Source organism: Pavona decussata, unplaced genomic scaffold, assembly GCF_977016875.1.
Source record: "Pavona decussata unplaced genomic scaffold, jaPavDecu1.1 SCAFFOLD_201, whole genome shotgun sequence".
NCBI classification, from domain to species: domain Eukaryota; kingdom Metazoa; phylum Cnidaria; class Anthozoa; order Scleractinia; family Agariciidae; genus Pavona; species Pavona decussata.
Window position 1 is genome coordinate 1,264,598 of NW_028145609.1, and position 21,375 is coordinate 1,285,972.

At 37.6% G+C, this 21,375-nt stretch overlaps 2 protein-coding genes across 5 annotated transcripts in view; one reads left to right on the forward strand and one right to left on the reverse strand.

The window, feature by feature from the left end:
* Positions 1–21,375, reverse strand: part of LOC146461221 (uncharacterized) — a 100,546-nt gene that overhangs the window by 53,235 nt on the left and 25,936 nt on the right. The gene's annotated exons all lie outside the window — the stretch shown is intronic.
* On the forward strand, positions 271–20,728 carry LOC146461222 (uncharacterized). The gene is made up of 6 exons (XM_085087052.1): positions 271–372; positions 10,134–10,262; positions 10,342–10,584; positions 11,813–12,091; positions 15,619–15,768; positions 18,848–20,728. The coding sequence occupies exons 1-6, from the start codon at positions 282–284 to the stop codon at positions 19,381–19,383; spliced, it is 1,428 nt and encodes a 475-aa protein (XP_084943178.1). The 5' UTR covers positions 271–281; the 3' UTR covers positions 19,384–20,728.

Here is a 21,375-nt window from a genome sequence, read left to right on the forward strand (position 1 = left end):
CTTAAAGATTAAATTGAAATAAGAGCCTATATTATTTGTCGGGTCCGGCCTATTTCCCCCCTTGGGGTAAAGGAAATAAGTTATTATTTGTCGGTGTCTTTTTAGAGCCAAAAGGAGAGATCCATGGTCATTATTTTGAATTCGTGGATGACAAATTTGTCTATATTGATGAGCCGGTTTTAATCCATCCGTCACTGACCAATCACTCGCTCTTAGTTTCGTATCAACCAAGACTACATACAGTGAATTATCATTTGGCATCAAGTTGTCTCCATTCTAGTATGGCAGGTTGTTTCCTCTCCATTCTTGATTTCCTTCTCTTGTGTTTTCTTTGGGGAACATGGTTGCAGTATAATACAGAAGCCCAGCAAGGTAAGAAAATAACTTTTGATGGATTTTTTTTTTAAAACCAAAAATGTGTCATAGGATCTACAGGGTCCCATTTCCCGAAAGCCAACCATCAAAACCTACCATCTCCCTAAAACTTTCTTGATCTTTATTGATTATGTAAGGTTAATTCTTCCTGTAGCATCTTTATCGATTTATGTGACATAAACTGTTACTGGGTTTGATAAGCTATAGGGGCTGGAAAACTAAAGGGTCCCTACACGCAGATATTTAATCTAAATACAAAGAAAGACAGATAGAGGTTCCAAGGGGGATAGAAATATAGATAGAGTGCAAAATTAGAGCTTTCGTTTGTGATGAAGTCTGGATATGAATTTAAGCATCGAAAATCTCCTACGTTCCTTGAGACAATTTCTTAACTTTTCACGTCTCTTTTTGTCTCACATCATACTGGCTCACCAACAAGGAAAAATTAAATGCTTAGGCATTTCCTGTGCGTTGTAAAGGAAACGTTTACTGCCTTAAAACAGAGGTTAAACACAAATAGTTTTGTCATTTTACCATAGAAACTATGGTAAAGTTGTTCGACTCACCAAAAATAAATTAGGCTTAGACAGATCCATTTCTACAAGTCTCTCCACTCATTTTGCACTGTACGGCGAGTAGAATATGTCTCCTATAAGTTGTGGCAATTTCGATTTTGTTTACTGAAAACTTGCAGTAAAATTATAGTAAAACTACTGAGGCAAAATTGTTTAAAGCATCGATCTGAAAATGTGGGAGACACAAGCTGTCCAAAGGGAACTTTCCAAAATTATTGCTAGACACGACGAAATTTGCCAGCCAGCGCAAACAATGCAACTGTTAATCCATTGTTTAAGGAAAGTGTCTAAATAAACGGAAACATTCACTTTAGTACCCTAGCTGTTTTTAGCCTTTTTATTTACTATCTTATGGTGAATCAGAGAACGTTAAAATGCTGAGGTGAATCCATAGAATTCCAACTGCGCATTAGTCATAGCAGGGAAATGGAAAACAACACGAGGTAAAGAAAATTTTTCAGACTTCAGTGCGAATGGAACACACGACCCAAGTAGACCGTGCGTGATAACGATGGTAATTCATGGCAATGAGAATACTTTTGAAGGGTACAATATACGCTCAATGTTATTCTTGGTGTTTGACTTGGGAGTTTATCATACCATACCAGCCAACATGTCCCTTTTCTGGCTCTCGAATTGTCAATCGCTGTTTTTAATAATCACACGAATGGTGTTTGCCGAAAATTGTTTTAATTTTCATGCCAACTTGTTCAACAAACACCGCCGTCTGCTTACAAAAAAGTTATTTTAAAGATAATTTTCTATGCTAATATTCCATCTATATTCGGTGTGTATTCTCCCTCTCCTCTATCGACAGTATAGGTACCTGTTTTGTATTCTTGCACGAATAACGTTGACCCAAAACGTTACCTTTTATCAACAACTGTTCGCAACATTCATAAGCTTTTTCTTGGCATTATTTTTGTTCTAATTTAATCGTCATCTATCACCCATTATTGTTTTCGTTCTCGTCTCAGCCACAGATGCGTCGAATGTGTGGCTAACTCGAGATGTCTTACTGCTGTAGAACTGGAGCCTCGCTTCAATTTAGTTTACACGTATTTTGGCACACCCATTTTTCTTGAATACTATAGTACTGTTGTCAGTGATAGTTTTAACTTCTTGTATAACGTACCTAGGGTATTTTTTGGCCGACAGGTGCATTGCAATACCAGATTTTATTCGTTTCTTTAACATTTTATCTCGCTTTAGGTCTTTGCCTTGAGCAAAAAATCTTTATCCTCTTTGGTTTTTGTCTAACTCGTCTATCGCCATATAAACTTATATTTCTGTCGCATCAGTCTGTACAGCGAACAGATTATCTGGTCCGCGACCGAATAGGAGGAACATAAGATTAAACCAAACAACTTGTTGGAGGGTTATTGGATCTGAGGAAGCTGGACTGTGTAACAGCTGAAATTTCTCACAGCTCTTCCCTTTAAATTTGGATGTGATGATCCAATTTGCCATGGCCTTGCCGTTTCACTCAACAGTTCTTGTTTCGAATACTTGCTTAGGCTTCAATTTCATTTACAATATCGAAGTTTCTTTTAAGAAGAAAGCATCTTTGAAGAACGAATCAAAATCCCATCAAGGCAGACTTTTTTCTTTTGTTATCTCTACTCTACTTCTTTGCATTTAGGTAAAAAACAAGTACAATTTTTATCTAACTCTTCTTTTGACATTTCCTGGTTTCTTGAGGTCTCCTTGCTATATCTTTATGCTACTTTTGTCATAGGTTATTGTGTTTTATGGCAAATAAAGAAGAAGACTAATTACGGAGTATACAGCCCAATTAGATTGTCACTGTTTGCTTTCTCCGTGATCGTTAACTGTTTTTAATAACTTTTAGAATAATGTTTTAATTTTTTTTTTACACCGCAACCATCACCTGCCAGCACACATTAATTGTCTCCCGCGTCATTGCTGAATACAACGCACATTTAATTGACTACAGCTTTGTGAAACATATAGTGTACAATTGTTTTTCTATTTTTATAAAACTTTTATCACCCTATGTTATGTTACTCGAATTTTAATAAAATTGCTGCTTTTTTGTGTGCAGGAAAATATATGCCTTCAGCAAACTTTTTTCTTTCGCCGGTTTATTTCAATTTTTTTTTCTACAAAATTATTGTCGAAATCCTACAGTGGACGTCTTAAAGAGTAAATTGAAATAAGAGCCTATATTATTTGTCGGGTCTGGCCTATTTCCCCCCTTGGGGTAAAGGAAATAAGTTGTTATTTGTCGGCGTCTTTCTACATCCAAAAGGAAAGATCCATGATGATTATTTTGTTTTCGTGGATGACAAATTTGTCTATTTGATGAGTTTTAACCCATCCGTCACTGACCAATCAGTCGCTCTTGGTCTCATATTAACCAAGACTACATACAGTGTATTATTATTTGACATCAAGCTTTCTCCATTCAAGTATGGCAGGTTGTTTCCCCTCCATTCTTGATTTCCTTCCTTTGTGCTTTCTCGGGGTCCCATTTCCCGAAAGCCAATCATTAAAAGCTACCATTCCCTAAAACGTTCTTGATATTTATTGATTATGTAAGATAAATTCTTCTTGTAGCTTCTTTATCGATATATGTGACATAAACTCTTACTGGGTTCGATGAGCTACAGGGATTTGAATACTAACGGGTCCTTTAAAGAAGTTATTTAAACTAAATACGAAATAAGACAGATAGAGGTTCCAGGGGGAATTGAAATATAGATAGAGTGCGATTTTAGAGCTTTTGTTCATGTCTGGATATGAATTTAAGCACCGAAAATTTCAATTACTTATTTTATACGTTCCTTATGACAATTTGTTAACTTTTCACGTCTCTTTCTGCCTCACATCATACCGGCTCGCCAACAAGGACAAATTAAATGTTTAGGCTTTTCCTGCGTGTTGTGAAGGAAACGTTTACTGCCTTAAAAATGAAGGAAAACACAAGTGTCTTTTTTTTTTTTCATTTTACCATAGAAAGTAAAGTAAAGCTGGTCGAGTTTCAGAATTGAAAAGCGGAAAAATATACCAATTTCGTGTTTATTAAAGTCACCAAAAAGAAATTAGCCTTAGACAGATGGATTTCCACAAGTATTTTTCCAATCATTTTGTTCTGTACGAAGTGAAGAAATGTCTCCTATAAGTTGTGTCAATTTCGATTTCGTTTACTTAAAACTTGCAGGTTGTCAAAAATTTAAAAACTTATAGTAAAACTATCGAAGCAAAATCGTTTAAAGCATCGATCTGAAAATGTTGGAGACACAAGCTGCCCAACAGGGAAATATTAAACGCTCTCTTTCCGAAATTATTGGTAGAAACGACGAAATTTGCCAACCAGCGCAAACAACGCAATTGTTGATTTCTTGTTTAAGGGAAGTATTTAAATAAACGGAAATCATTCACTTTAGTACTCTAGTTCTTTTTGGTCTGTTTATTTACCATTTTATGATGAATCAGAGAAAGTTAAAGTGTTGAGGTGAACCCATGGATTTTCGACTAAGCGTCAGCCCCAGAAAAGAAATGGAAAACTGCAGGAGGTAAAGAAATTTTTTTTTTTAGACCTCAGTGCGAATCCAGCACACGACCTCCGGATTATATCGACCACTGCTCTATCGACTGAGCTACGAGACAAGAGGGCAGCAGGTCGTTCGTGATAACGATGGTAATTCGTGGCAATGAGAATGCCTTTGAAGGATACAATATGCGCTTAATTTTATAGTTAGTTTTGTTTCGCGCGATTTTTGTTGTTTCTCTAACCTTAACCCAACTCGCTTTAGCCATGATCGAATGTTTATTTTGTAATGACTGCAGAAATTCTCGCGAGCTCATTGGCTATTTCATTGTCAATAAGCGGACAGATACAATTTGTGCGAGGTCGACGCAAGAAAAAAGAAAGGGTAATTTAAAACAACCAAACGTCAAGCTGTCACTTTTCAACCAATAGAAAGTCTCCCCTTTTTTCCATGAACCATTAAGAGAGCGAGAGAAGTTTTTTTTACTTTGGTCGCGTCGGATTTAATAAAATTTAAGTTTCTCGCATTTTTCGCGGCTACGCTTTTTGGATCCACAGCTACTTTGACAATGTTATGACGAAATTCATGATCAATAACAGGACAGGCGCATGGAAAACTGACGTCAATTTATTAACCTTCTTTCATGCTTTGAGATGGTAGCCAAAAAGTATGAACGCTCGATCCATGGAAAGAGCGCGTTGCAATTTAAGGTTTCTGAGTGAAGGATTTCCCTACACTGAGTGTGTTGATGCTTCCTCGATGATTTCTAAAACCTGCTGATCTTCTCTCGATCGAGAATGAAGGAATAAGCAAGGGATTCGGACAAATATAAAACAAAGCAAAATGCAATTTGTTGATTTTATTTCCTAAACACGAAGTTTTCTAAATTAGTTCACATTACACGGCTGCTACATACTGATTATGTCGTATTCTTAATGCTTTTCTCTCAAATTAATAGTTTTAGATCAAGGCGGTGTCATAAATTTGCCAGCCGAGTGAAATTAGCAATCTGCATCGTGAGGCATCTATTCCACAGGTTTTCTCCGAATAAGCATATATAGTTAATTATCACCATTTGAAGGCTGAGTACGGTTTTGTTAAAGTTATTTATTTACATACATACGTACAGTTGTAGTTTACTGTATTTGGAAGCTATTTTTTTTATTTATTTGGGAGCATGTTTCGAATTAAATTTTCTTGAGAGTTTATCAAACCATACCAACCAATATGTCCCTTTTCTTTCCCTCGAATTGTCAACCGCTGATTTTAATAATCATATGCACGAATGGCGTTTGTTGAAATTATTTTAAGTCTCATACCAATTTGTGCAACAAATACCGTCTGCTTGCAAAACAATTGTTGTAACGTTCTTGTTTTTCAGATAATTTTCTGTATTGTGCAGCTGACATGCACAAATAAAGTTTACCCAAAACGTTTTTTTCATCAACAACCGTTTGCAACATTCATAATCTTTTGTTTGGCATCATTTTTTGTCATCCATCATCCATAACTGATTAATATTTCAAAGAATGGCCTTTTTTTAATGCTCTGTTATTGTCTACTAATTTGCACCTCAAAACGTCGTCGACCGTCACACATGCGTTGTTTTCACTTAGCTACCCATTCGGGATCCGTACATAAATTGGAACAAGCTAAGTAGACGTCTTGCCTTAGCCACAGATGCGTCGACTTTGTGGCTAACTCAAGACGTCTTATTGCTGTGGGAAGGCTCACTTTAATTTGGTTTATACGTATTTTGGTAATATCCATCTTTCCTGTTTACTGCTGGGAGAGTTTTAACTCCTAAGAAACTGTAATCATTAATGTGCCTAAGGTACTTTTTTCCAAGAGGGGCTGTACAATACCAGATTTTATCAGTTTCTTTCAAATTTGCTCTTCGCTTTAGGCCTTTGTCACGAGCAAAATACTCCGGGATTCAGCTCTGGAAGATAAAGTTCAAAAACCTGTAAGCCTGGTTTTCACTAGCGACGCAAGCACAAGCGCAAGCATAAGAGCTTTGTGTCAAGTGAAAGCCAACGCGACGCAAGCACAAGCAAAAGCCCAAGCAGAAGCAAGTGAAAACGAATGCGAAGCAAGCACATAAGCACAAGCACAAGGAAAGCTTGTGCTTATGCTTGCGTCGAGGCCCTTTTCACGGTGATATAAGCATTCTTACGCTTACGCTAATGCTTCAGTCTGTGCTTGTGTCGCTAGTGAAAACCAAGCTTTTTTTACTGGTCAAAACAGATTTAAGGGTCGTTCACACATACGTCTTTCACCTGAAGAATCGTTAGAGTCATCTTCCCTTTGTGGTTTTTTTTCTAGCCCGTCTATCGCCGGACAAACTATTTTTTCTGTCGTATATCAGCCTGTACAGCGAACGTCTTCTTTGTAAGAAGTTGAAGACTCTCTCGTCCGCGACGGAATAAGACGAACATGGGATTACTTTGCCGCAGCTACAAAATATCAGTAAAAGTTCAGCTGTCCGCTCTTTTCTTAAAAAACTGACGCACATGCAGAAGGCACGAACTGTTTCAAAAACTTTACCAAAATGGGGAACTTTTAGTCTTAGAGGAAAACGTTTTCTACATATTCATCGCGAATTATTTGCAATTTGCTGATAATACCCTCAACCTCAAACAAGCCTTCAGCACAGCACATGCGCGTGGTTTGCTAAAAAACAAATCACAGGACGATCACCATGCCAGAAGCTGCCGGATTTGAGCTCGTGCCCCCAACTTCAGGTTGAAGCAGGAGCACGGCCGTAATTGAAGATTTGGATACATCACCTGCACAGGGCGTGCTGCTGAGGGGTCTTTGGTGCAACCAATACCGCGATGTCTCCCCGAAATGACGCAAAGTGCACGAGTTTTCATCACGCGGGATAACAAAAATTCCCTAGGCTGCCAATAAAATATGTATTCGACTTGTGCTTTTCAAACTTGCGTAGGATATTATTTCATGAAAACTCACTTTAATATATATATTTAGCCAAGCCTAAAAGCGGAGCTCCACAATAGAAGTTTCCTTATTATATGAACGTAATAACCTTATGAGTTCCTCATCAATTCTGCAGTTATATAGTACATTTTTAATGCATATGCAGCTAACTGCTCATCAACAATAACAATGTAAAACAGAGGGCAAAATTACTGAATGCTGATTTGTTGTGACAGAGGACAGTTTTTCGTAATTTTCCTTTTACCGAGGGCAAAATTACTTACTCCTGATTGGTCGAGCGGCGAAAATACTCGCTGCTGATTGGCTGAGCACGACAGTTTTACATTTTGTTGGTTTCTGCATTTTGTGTAAAAAAAAAAAAAAAAAACAAGTTCTTTGAGGCTCTTTCAAAGTTCGACTCTTTAAGCCGGGTTCTTTGTACCAACAATAGATGGAAATCAAGAGCTGCAGCTAAGAAGGAAATTCCTAAAGGTTAATTTTGGTGTCTCTCACAAGAAACAGCAAAAGTTTATTTGTGTCAAAAGCTAAAGACTTGGATCGGATTGATTTTATTTTGTCTGGTTGAGAAACTGAAATCAGTCATGGCGTTAAAGTGCTTTCAACGAACTATAACCGAGCATGAAAGTGTCCTTTTGATGGGAGGAAGGAGCAGGAAGAAATTACTCCGCAAGTTCCTTCTTTGGATCCATCGTTTGCTATTTTTATCGATCTATGTTCGTGTGATTTCCAAGCGGTAGGAAGCTTCACAGCTCAGGTGAACAATTAATTGATGCCTAACATTTGATTTATCGTTGTTAGTTTGCTCCTGAATTAAAACTGTATTCACTCTTTACTACATGTGTATAAATGGAACTGTTCTCGTCGGTTTTGTTTGTTTTGTACGCTACGAAAAAATTAAATAATTTGTTGGTTTGCCTGCGCCTTCGATGAGTGTTTTACTGACTGTTTTACGAAGTTCCTTGATATTTTTAGGAACATTTTGCTCTCTGTGTGATAAAAGCGGAATTTAAATGGACTCAAAATGATATTTTCTGTTTTTATTATTGTTTTTAGTTTTTAAGATGATCGACCAACGCGCGCTACTGGCACTGTCACTGTCTAGTAAATTTTGCTTATCAAGAAGGCCGTACGCTATAAACCTCAGAGAAATTGGATACAATAACAAAAAAACACACTTCAAATATATCTTTGAGTAATAAATGAAAAAACCACTCTGATAATTCATAGCAATAAGTACAGAAATAAACTAAACAACGATCTTTGAAAAATTCACAAAAAAACAAGAGAATGAATGTTTTGCGTAAACTTTGTTTTGATGAAAATGAAATCACACTTTAATTTTACATTCGCTTTTAACGTTCTTTGAAAAGACTTTCGGTGAAAATCACTCACACATCTTAATCTTTGCGGTTATATCCTACTGTTTTAAGTATTTTTGTTTGTTTTCTGTCAAGATTGTCAGAAATAAATGCTAAAATTAGAAATATATGCGAGGAAAATTTGTCAGTGGTTTATGCCAACGATACAATGTCGGGAGACGTTTGTTTGACTGACTATTTCAAACTCAGGATCAAATTTTGTTAAATGAAGCAAAATGGGATGAGATTAGAAAATAAAACTCCAAGAGAAATAACTAACATGGACCGAAAAATGAGCTCAAAAGGCTGCTCTGAGGTTTAAACAAGATGCAGTGTCAACACTACAAGAAAAAAATATCTTGCAAAAACAGCAAAGTTTTGTCAACAAAATCACATGAATATACTCGCCTCTTTGGAGAATAACCAGTCCTTTTATTCGATTGCTGATTTTTTCGTTCGTTTACAACGTTGAGTTTCACTTCAAGAGGAAAAATCCATTACATCTTAATTTCATTTCATCGCGCCTGACTAGAGTAAAATAATTTCTCTTCAAGATCCGGCCGCTGTTTATAAAGTGCCGCCTTTAAAAACTGCTAAAAAAGTCGATTTGTTTCTCCCACTGCGATCCGCCTAACCGTTTCTCCCGCTGTTTGACGGCAAAATTGGACGAGATCAGAAAATAAAACTCCAAGGGAAATAATCAACATGGACCGAAAAACTGAGCTCAAAATACTGTTCTGAAGTTAGCAGTATTAGCTTAAGCTTAAGTTAAGCGGCGTGTCAAAACTGCAAGAAAACAATATCTTGTAAACCAGCAAACTAGCAAAGTTTTGTGAACGAAATTGCATGAATGTACTCGCCTCTTCTGAGAATAACCAGTCTCTTTATTCCATTGCTGATTTTTCCGTTCCTTTTACAACGTTTAGGACGTTATGCTTACATGGAGTAAGCGTACGTACGGGCGGTCGGTCGGTCGGTCGGACGGAAGTGACGTCATAACCAAACCAAAATTTCTCGCACTGATGGGTTTACCAAAATCTCTTAGCTATGGGGCTCCGCCGCGCGCGCCTACGGCGCAAGCGCGACCTGGACTCCGATCACAAAGGGAAAAGTTGTGGTGATCAATAATAATAATAATCATCATCATCATCATCATCATCAACATCAAGGGAGCGCGTATTACAAAAGTGTTTTTCAGTGGGGCCCTCATTCTGATTATGAACAGTTCATCAAATCGAAACAAACGTACTTTAATTTTCAGTCCTCACCGCTTTGTGGTGACTGACATACTAATCCTGCTGGTGATGGATATTTTATTTACAGCTGGTTACTAAACAATTTGCTTTCAGCTTCCCCAGAAGAAATGAAAGTCCTTGATGAGATCAAGAAGCAAAACGAAGAGGGCAAGGAAGAACAAGAACGCGTTAAGGATTTACTGGATAGAATAGCCGCAGAGATTGAACGCACCTCTTGTACAGGTGGGTAGAGAACTGAATACACGACGGCAATTGTTAATTTTCTTTATTTTACGTTCTCTTATTGTTAATTTCGCTATAGATCCACCAGAGATTACCGACATCTCTAGTAACCAAACAAAGAATGAGGGGGATGTTTTGACACTCAGCTGTACAGCGTATGGTGATCCAACACCAAACGTCGAGTGGGCGCGAGTTTCTGATAACAGTGTTGTCACGTTTCCTTTGAACATCAGTGGTAAACAGGATGAAGGAGTCTACAAATGTACTGCTGATAATGGTGTTGGAGATGCTGCTACTAGAAGCGTCAACCTGTTTGTACAAAGTGAGTTCTAATAGTTTAAAAATGAGTAAAATGTTTTTTAATATGAAAATGAAAAAATGGCTTCATAAGACTAAATGTTTAAATATTCAGGTTTTCAATCTAAAATTAAAATTTGTCTGAAATTCTCTATAGATACCCTTTGCTTCAGATTCTTGAAAAAATGTTGTTTCAACTGAGTCGAGAAATAATTTTGTGTCGGGTCCAACACAACACCACATATCAATATCAACAAAGTAAAATTTCGAGACACAAACTATTTAGTTTCCGTTTACGCTTTTAGATAAAATGACAGAATGGAAAGGCTCTCATGTAAATTTTTGCTTTTTAGGCTTCATCAGTTTTTATTAATGAGAGCTATTTTTACCCAATAAATTGTTCTCGTAAAGTATTTACTCTAAATAACACCTTTTGAAAGAAAAAGTATAATTTCTCATAAAAGGCGTTAGTCATCGGATTTCAAATAGAGAGCAAGCGATCCCTTTCTGGATAATTGAGAAGGCGCGAAATAGCCGAGCGTAAAAGCGGCGAAATTTGAGCCCCTTCTCGTTTTTTTCCTCGTTCTAGTCTCGCCGCTTTTTTACTCGGCTATTTCGCGCCCTCTCCACTATCCAGAAAAGGGACCGCTTGCAGTCTAGATTTAAAATGATAGCTCAAATAATCTTCTGGGTCACGATTTTATAGCAAAAGTGCTGATCGCGACGTTTTGACCTCTATACTGCTGATATTTGTCAGGTGATGGCGTCGCCTAGCTCAGCCTGGCTGTGTATCAACATGGTTAATAATGATTGGTGCATTTCGATTAACAGTGTTAATAGAATTGAAATACCAGCGGCCTGGATACCTCAGTATGATCAACGACGATCGAAATCCCTCAATCGCTATCAACCGAACTGGCGAGAATCGAAACGCGCCATCGTCGTCAGCCATGGTGCTACTTGAATTGATACACAGCTAATTAACAGCATCGCCTGATGAAGACCAACATATACTGCGGGAGAACAGTCGCGATCATTACCTATGCGACACAATCGTGAGACAAACGCGAGATTAATTTGAATTATCAAAGTATAAATTGAATAAAAGGACTTGAGCATAATGCACAAGCGATTCACAAGTTCAATTTGTTTTATTATTATTTTTTTTAAGTATCAACAAAAAGATTCAGGCATGAATGAATTCACGAAACTTACCAAACAGCATTAACCATTAAGACGTTCATTTATTTTAGATTATCGTCCAATCAACACACGTCTGTCAGCTGAATTGAGTTTCGACTACGTTCTTGTCAATGTATCCTTCCGCATCACGTGCAGTGCACAGGCCAACCCACCTGCAAAGTATCGATTCTACAAAGAGCAGGAGAGTTTATTTAACTCTACAACTGGCGGTAACTCTGAAACGTATACAACGAAAGTTGGTGAAAGAGTAAATCAGGTCAGCTACAGATGTATCCCGTTCAATGATTATGGAGATGGACCGACAGAAAGGCTCACTTTAACAGTGAAAGGTGAGTAAAATACGTCTTTATTTCCATGTGAGGTTGTTCCTCGGTAGTTTATTCATAATATAGATATCCTCTGTGTGGCCTGGGCAAAAAGAAAAATACTAAAAATTCTACATCAGCTCCAATTACTTTGAAAATTGTAATAAAATATCGTGAAAATCTATTAAATTTTACAAGACGCAATGGTATTTGAAAACTGTTTCACTGACTACTTTTGCAAAATTTAAAAACTGCCACGACCTCTAAGTTTAGCCTCAAGTTGTTTTGCAAGTTTTAAATGAAGAGTAACTTCCACAGATAGAATTAGGCATTCTGTAATAGTCTCCAAAGTGTAACATTACCATTCAGATAAAACACAACCAATCAGACTTCTTTATATCGTTATATCGCGCTATCTTCAGTAAGTCCTCGGTCTGTATAATATACATGTGCCAATGACCTGTAAACTGGTGTTGGTAAAAACCGAATACATTTACTAGTTGCTCTGATAGCCCAGTGCTGAGTAAAATATGGCTGCTGATGCCTAGGATGGAATGGATAGTAACTTGAAAAATATTGGTCAAGTCTTCCACGTTTTTCCCGTGTAGTTAGAAGAAATCGTATTATACGGATTAGATTTGTTCTACCTTAGAGCAATCACCTAAACTTTTCCACCGGGTGCTAGGAAAAGGTACGCTGTTAAATATGTGGGCACTTTTGACTAAGACTATTAAAACAACAAGCATCAATGGACCCTTGAAATCGGAGTAAAAAAACAGTAATTATGAGTCCGGTTATTCCTTACATTTTGGATTCAGACATTGATTAGGGCATTATCAAAAATACCAAAATTGAAGACAGGAATGGACCGTCAAGAATTCCAAAGAGCAAATCATGAATTTTCCTTTGTAGGCAGTCTTCGGCAGTTTACAGACTTGAATTAGGAGGTAATGCCATACTTAGCCCCAAAACGTGTAAAAGAAATACGTTGTTGATGTTCATCCCGTTCTTCTTTCTTAAGAAAGTTTGAATAAGTGAATGATCATCGCAGTTATGTACGCAGCTTAAGCAGTTACGAAAAGATAGGCTTGAACGGGATTCGAACACCTGACCTCTTCGATACCGGTGCAGCGTTCTAGTCCAATTGATATATCAAGCCAACTGGGAGCTGGTAGTTTTCTCTGTGATCTTTTCTACCCTTTTTATAGAAGGAAATAATTTTGGATAATTTCCACGGATGTACCGTTAGGGCAAAGACATTAAAAAATATTTTATTTTTTAACAACTCGATTTGGGCCGTGCAAGAGCAAGTGCCGAGGATAATGGAAGGCGTGGTCACTTTTTCAAAGCATCGCGATCTCAAGACCTACAACGAAAGTAATTCGCTTCTTCACTCAATTTGTGACTTTAAGTTTGTTTATGGCTGATAATTTGAGTAGATATCTACAGGGAGAAAAGGTGGATGTCATCACTGCCAAGAAGACTGCTGATGCTGTCGTAAGAGACTGAGCAATTGTCGCAATGAAGAGAGCTTCACTCAGATGTGGTCACATGCTGATGTTATAGGGCAAAAAATCAGAATAGGAATCAAAGGGTACGAAATTTACCTTCAGAGATGCCAAGGTGCCTCGAACCAGACCATCACGCCGACTTCAGGGCCTTACTCAGTGGTGAGACACCTGCTGCAGCGAACGACAGCTCACAACAGACGCCAAAAGACCACTTTAGTATCACAGTTTATTACACAAGTATTGACAAAGTCGTCAGTGAACTTCAATCAAGGTTGGAGGGCAATGACCAGGAAGTTTTGTGCGCATTGGGCGAAATCGTATTCTCCAAGCATCAACAACATCCAAACTGTATCAAAGTTCTATGGCGTGGATAATGAAGTGCTATAAAGTGAGAAGTCAATCTTTGAAAACTACGACTGCGGGGACCCATGCCAGAGAAGAAACGCAGCCGTGATGGTAAAGACCATGCATCAAAATGGTCTCCATGACATTTTACCTGTTCTATATAAAGTTGCCTCCATGCTGGCCACAATTCCTGCAACCTCGTACGCTGCTGAAAGGTCTTTCAGCGCCCTTCGCCGCATCAAGACATTTTTAAGATCCACAATAGGACAAGAAAGACCGACTTAGCAGTATCGCCGTTTAATTAACATTGAAAGAAAGTATGCAAACAAGACAATGCAGAATGACATACAAAGGATTATTGACATATTCAGTTGGGTCTCGAAGTAATCGTTCTTCATACTTCTTTTAGAGCTCAAATGGGTACGTTTTATCTCTCGCTTCATGGTTTTGGATTTTAGAAATGTTGATCTCGATTTACCGAAAATATTTGCACTATTTTGAATGCCCGTGCTCTCACGGTATGGCGAAGAAAACTTGACGTCACGAAAGAATCATCTTGTGTATCTGTGCCCCCCCCCCCCCCCCCCCCAACAAAATTTTTCCCGTACGCCGATGTCTGCTTTGTAATGAACGGAAGGTCGGAGGGATTTCGAACGCGCAATCCTTAACAATCTTCTCGCTAAGTTTACACTCAATGAAAGTGAGCGAGATTTGACGATAGGAAGAGATTTGACGTAATATACCCATAGAGGTGATGGGTGAAAGTGAATATGCGAAAATTCATACATTTGAACTGCAGAAGAAAGAATGAAAAAGTGAATGACCATTGCCGTTACATACGCGCCTGACAAAAATTTAGGCTTGAACGGGAATCGAACTTATTCACTTACCGGTATTCATTCTTTCTTTCGCAGCCTGAAATGTATGAATTTTCATATATTTACTTTCATATCATCACTACGAATTCACAAATTGACGAGCTCCCGCTTGATAGCTCAATCGGTAGAGTACTGCACCGGTGCAGAGGTCATGGCTTCGAATCCCGTTCAAGCCTGAATTTTTTGCAGGCTCTCTTTAATTTCGCAACTGCTTAAGTTGCGTATATGACTGCGATGATCATTCACTTATTCATTCTTTCTTCCGCAGTTCAAACGTGTGAATTTTCATATATTCCCTTTCATTGTAAAAGTTCGGCAAGAAAACGTTCACTGACTTTGGACAGTTCTATTGTCAGTTTTGTAAAGTTCAGAGCTCTATTTCTTTGCCCGAAGAACGGAATGCAGTTGATGGGAAGGGAATGTTTCTACGGAAGGACAGATAATTTCTCGGTTGCCAACAAAGATTGGTTGGTATGACAAATTAGAGGGCGGCTAATTATTTGTGATACAACGCACTGCTTCGTGTTTTTCAATGGGAAATGTGCACATACATTTCAACGATTCTGGGTACCTTTTCAATGAAATGCCCACTCCGAAAAAAAAAAAAAAAAGGATCCATCATGGCCATGTTTCTGGGATAAATACTTTAAGAAAGGTTCTAACTTGCCTTTATTTCAGTAGATCTTCCAAGCCTTTTAATCGCTGTCTTTTTTGTAAGGTTCCTGTTTTACTTTGTTTGTTATTCAATTGTCTCTGTTGTTTTTAATTTAGTTTTCTGGGAGTTGATAAACATTAACATCAATTTTTATAACTTTAGAACCACGGGGCTGGTATTTCGAAGTTCCTGCAAGATCATGCAAGGACATCCAGGAGTATGGTACCTCAAAGGGAGATGGGGAGTACTGGATCAACCCTGGATGGAGTGGCGATCCATTGAAAGTTTACTGCGACATGACTACTGACGGAGGTGAGGATCAAAAACTTTCCACCTCACCAATTTTCTTGCATAGGCGTGTTAAAAGTAGATTACTTTGACTGCGCTTGTCGGCACATCCGATGGAAGCTATGAACAAAAAAAAAAAAAAAAAAACTTTTTTCCCTTTTTTTTCTTTGGAAGAAAACCTCGACATACGGTACGGGGACGTTTTTCCAAATGTTCCTCGCACACGAATCCTAACAACAATCTTGTTGCGCGCCAAGACATCATGTGTACATTCAGTACGATTATTATTGTTTTTGGGTGTCTGGTAACGTGAGGTTAGAGCAGATTTCTTTTCTATCCGTGAGCAATTTTTGGAGACAAAGTAAGCTAATAAAATTTTCGTTCAAAATCACATCAGTTTTTTTGAGCAAACATTTAATAGCAATTTATGCAAACTTTCCCTTCGTTTTTGAGAGAAAATCATGAATCCAAACCAAATTTAATTCGATTTAACGACCATATTAATGAAGACGGTAAACTCGGAGAAAACATATTTCAATGTTTGGCGGATTTGCAAATCTGAAATAAAATCTAGTTTTCGGCAAGAAATAGACGTTGCCGAACACAATTTTCAAGTATACAAGTGTTAGTAAACGTTATTTTTATACCAAGTAGTTCTGGGTGCCCTTGCATGGTGGGTTGTTGAGGCCTCAAATGTAATAAATGTCCCTAAATGTAATAAAGGTCCTAAGTGTAATAACTTTCGGCCCTAAATGTAATAAAGGTCCTAAGTGTAATAACTTTCGGCCTTAAATGTAATAAAGGTCCTAAGTGTAATAACTTTCGCCCCTAAATGTAATAAAGGTCTCTAATTTAATATATGTTCTGCTCCACATGAAATCACAGTGATAAATATGTAAGATTTAACTGCATTTATTATACAAAAGTAAGAAGGCCAAAATGTGTCTAGAGGATCCCGATTACATTTTACCTTGAATACTCAGAACCCACTGAAATAAAAGCCTTACAATAAGTGTCACATATGGCATTTTAATCTGCACATTCTATTCTACAGGGGCCAACAGCAACACTAGTTAGGTAGTAACAACAGAAATAGTAAATTTTAACTAAAGCCTTTTTAATTTAGAGGTTTCAACTTCTGATCTCTTTGAGTACACAACGAATGGATGCGAAAAATGTCACATGGGAACCGGAGTGTAAACTGTACCACGCTTCAATGGCCTGTTAGCTTGAGGTCAAGTCTGTTTTATGTCTTTAATTGTTTCTGTCGAGTCTTTCCGTTTGTGGCTAAAATTTTTACATCAAAAAAGTGTTTTTGACTTCATTTCTCTAGTTTTTTTTTCAAAGCAGGGTTCGTAAGGTCATAGAAAAATCGTTTGTGGAATTTGAGAATGTAATTTTATAGGCCTGGAAAATCGTGGAATTAGGCGGATCATGAGAAGTCATTGAATGTAATATCCCTGCTACAAAATCAAAGTTAGAAAGTTAGTAAAACGGTTTATTAGTGATTTTCCATATAAGCTTCAGTACTATTTTTGATAAATGAGTCACAGAATAGTCTGCAGAAATAAGCTTCCAAACTACAATCTAATCCAACTTAAAAGTCTGACTGTTTAAACACAAACACTATTTGCAAAAGGTATTAATTTGAAAAAGAAAAATGAAGTGATTAGAAGCGTTCACCGTGGAATGGTCTGATAACCATTAACTTCTCATGCTCTTGTGCAAGGCGTAACAAGGCCGCTATTACCTTAGGGAAAAAAATACATAATAATAAAGGAAATTAACGTGAAAGAAGATCTTGAATTTCAAAATGAAGGAAATTAACACGAACGTACACAACGAAACAGGTTTTATATTAAGACAAAAGAAACAAATTTATTCTAAAATTAAGTGTAAAAATCCATAAATGTTTGTGGAATTGTCGCTAAACAAAGGAATCTGGCCACTTCGAGCGTTCTTTGACAGAATCCATAATACCAGCAGCTCTCAACCCTGCTAAATCAATGCTTTTTCCTTTCTGGAGTGTATCGAGAATTTGGGGCAAAAATAATGAAAATTAACGTCGAGGAAATTAACACTGACACTACCTAATTAATGACGCGGAAATTAACGCAAATTTTTCGAAAATTCGCGTCAATTTCCCATTATTTGAGGAGCACGATGAAACATGATCGTTTTAACAGTTTTATGCTGCTACTATAAGATATTGACAAATAAATTCAAGCGAAAATTAGCAAAGGAAGGAGAATTTTGGCCATTTGCCTGACTGATGATGCCATCACTATTCAATCATTAAACACATGAGGTGAAACCGTGATGGGACTCAGTCAATGACCTTTATTACATTCAAGGCCAAAAGTTATTACACTTAGAACCTTTATTACATTTAGGGCCAAAAGTTATTACACTTAGGACCTTTATTACATTCAAGGCCAAAAGTTATTACACTTAGAACCTTTATTACATTTAGGGCCAAAAGTTATTACACTTAGGACCTTTATTACATTTAGGGACATTTATTACATTTGAGGCCTCGCAGGGGGTAGCATGGTGCAAGATTGACTAAGAAGGAATGTATTTCGCTACTTGTTGTTAAACTAGGTACTGTTACCATAACAACGAGGCGAGCTATTTACCGTAAAAAAATAATACGTTTTCTTTATTTTTTAGAAAATACACTCGCTATATTTTGTCCATTTTTTATCTCCAGGAAAACTCCTAAAATACTTTATCTTAGAAAACAGTTCACTTGCACTAAAACTAGTCAACACTTTTTTTTGTCAAATAAGCATGCAAGGCTTTAATTGGGTTTTCACAGCAGAAAAAGAAACGCGTGCACTTTAATTTCGATTGCTTTGAATTAATAAAACAAATTGTTATGAGTCAAAGATGACATGACATGTCAAAGTTGCTTATGTCAAGTTCCTCATTAAATGTTAGAAACCTTCAGGCGTGGCCTTAGATAAATTTAATCGTTATCGATGGTTTCACTTCGCGTATTACAAAAAAAAATACGCAGAAATTTGTATCAATTTTACAGTTTCTTATTTTTCCTGCTGCTTAATGGTCATACACAACAATTAATTTCCTCTGACTTCAGGGGGCTGGCTTCTTGTCTCCAGTTATGTGATGCAAAGCTCAACACCTCCCTCTCAGCTGCCACTTAGCACCTCACTCCTTGGAATAAGCAGCAATCAGATGTTTATCACAACAAGCGTCATGAAAGAGCTGAGAACATACCTGAACTTCACTCAAGTCAGATTTCACTGCAAGAAGCAACAGTGGAGAACATTTCATGTAGCCACGGCTAATAACAGCAAAGGTGAAGCTGCGGTCCAATACTTCAGCAATCAGACGAATGATATGCCTGTCTCTTGCGGTTCGTATTTGAGAATAAATGACGACCGCTCGCTCATGTCTAGAGCTTGCGATCTTTGGGGCTTTGACGATGGTAAATGGGGGCATAAATATGATGGCCATCTTGGACGTCCTGAAAACCGGCTGTTCGATCACCCTGCTTTCGTACATCCGCATAATCATTGGGTACTTTCCTTGATGGGTAAGGAGAGGTGGGAGTGTGATGATTACAAAAGTGGAGTATCCTCTGGGGATTTCTGGAAAGTGTTTGTTCGCTAAGGGCTTCAGATAGGCGCCATCGCTTTTTTTTTTTTTTTTTTTTTCATCTGATAAGGTTTAGCAGTAAACTAGTAGCCTAGGGCATTTCAAAGCTTCCAGGGAAGCTTGTCTTGTAGCGGATAGTTACGTTTTGAACAGCTAGATCCCCTGAGTAATTTCAATCTAGACAGATTCAAGTGACAGTGTTTTCTTCAATTGTAACTAAACTACATTGTGATCTTATTAATTAGTTATGGTGATCACAAGGGCTTATGGTTTTAGAGCCAGCAACAACAGCAAAATGATCCTTACTATAACGATTAAGTTGCAATAAGCACACAATTAATAGTTTAGCATGAGATCCAAATGTCGGGCAGCCAGTATACAAATAGTTGTCAGTTTGCTTCTTTGTTTCTTTTGATTTATGTTCTTATGTTTATATCAAGTTTTTGTAGTTTGAAAGACATGTTTTGGAACTTTCATCTGTCATCGTCAATTGAATGTTATGTGTTATAGAGTTGGTTATTTACATGCTAGGGCTAATTTAAGCAATAACCAGGAATGTAAACAATAAATATGCGACACTTACAAAATATGATACAAAAGATACAAAAAAAAAAAAGATTGGGATAAGAGACCTAAATTAACACGCTGTATTTGATGGTTTAATTTGAGTTTTTTCCAAAGGATATGTAGAGCTTCTTAATTTGTTTTAAAGCAAGAATTTAGTGGCAGCCTGATCTAATATAGATTAAAAGAAACCCAACGCACATGCCTAGCGGCATGCCTTGGAATTCTCAAGATTCTTGTAAACGCGAGAGGCCCTGTCCGAAAAAAGATGTTAAGGAATGCGTGTGGCAAGATGTTTTGGGTTGGACTCGCCAACCTAACAAACATAACGGACTGTGCATGAAAAGTTATAAACCACACTCGACCGGAGACGTTTCGGGACAGGGTACTTCACGTCAAATATATTGTTACAATTAATACGATAGTGCTTACAGAGTTGTCTAACCTTATATTGAGCAGCTTTGGAAAAGTAACCTACATAAGGTAATTTGTAAAAATGTGTTGAAGAACTGGCACCCGATAGACCATTTTAAGGTTTCCATGTTTTCTTGATATATTGCCTGATCACCCGATCTATTGTGTTGGTAGATAACACGCTTTTTGCGTAGAATGTTTTCTACCTCGTTGTGAAAACCATTCAATGTACTTATTTATCTTGTAGATTCTGATACGTCAAAGCTTGTATGAACATGTTGTTAATCAGAACATTAAGAAACGGCAACTTGTGGTCGACCTCCTTTTCCACAGTAAACCAAATATAAGGATGCTAAGAGTCAATATCATTGAAAAAACATAAGAGCACCATGCTCTGAGTCAAACAACGAAAAAGTAAATTAAAGGTATCATCTACATAGAATAAAGCATTGAAAGATGTGTAGTCTTGTAACCACAGACTTTCATGGAGGTCCCATGATAAGGTTGGTTAGGAGAGGAGCAAGAGGAGATCCAAAAGATCTGACCATAGATTGTCGTATCTTGTTTAATTTGTTAAATATGTTACACATATGCTGCATCTTAGGCCACGTTCAGACTAGCTACCCCACTGCTTGGTTCTCGGGAACGCCGGCCTCTAGTCTGAATTTAGCTTTTTGTCGGTGCTCAAGCAAAAGTCTGGGCACGTCCATAGTACTAGGGCACTGTTCCTGGGTACGGACACTTGTCTGAACAGGATTAAAGTTTCAGTTCGCAAGCTTTTTCCCCATGCCTCCCTACGATACAGAAAAAACAAATAATGTCGGGCGCTAAATTGAAGAAGAAGAAGACGTTTGCTGTTTGGGCACCAAAGAGTCTGGACAATGTCCTTTTCAGTGCCCGGGAACAGGACCCAGCAGAGGCCTTAGTCACGCTTTGCACAAATAATCTGCTTGTTTCCTATACACTCCGTACAGATACTTCTTAATGTTTGGTAGATTACGTACGTAAGGAAAGATGTTAAATTGTATC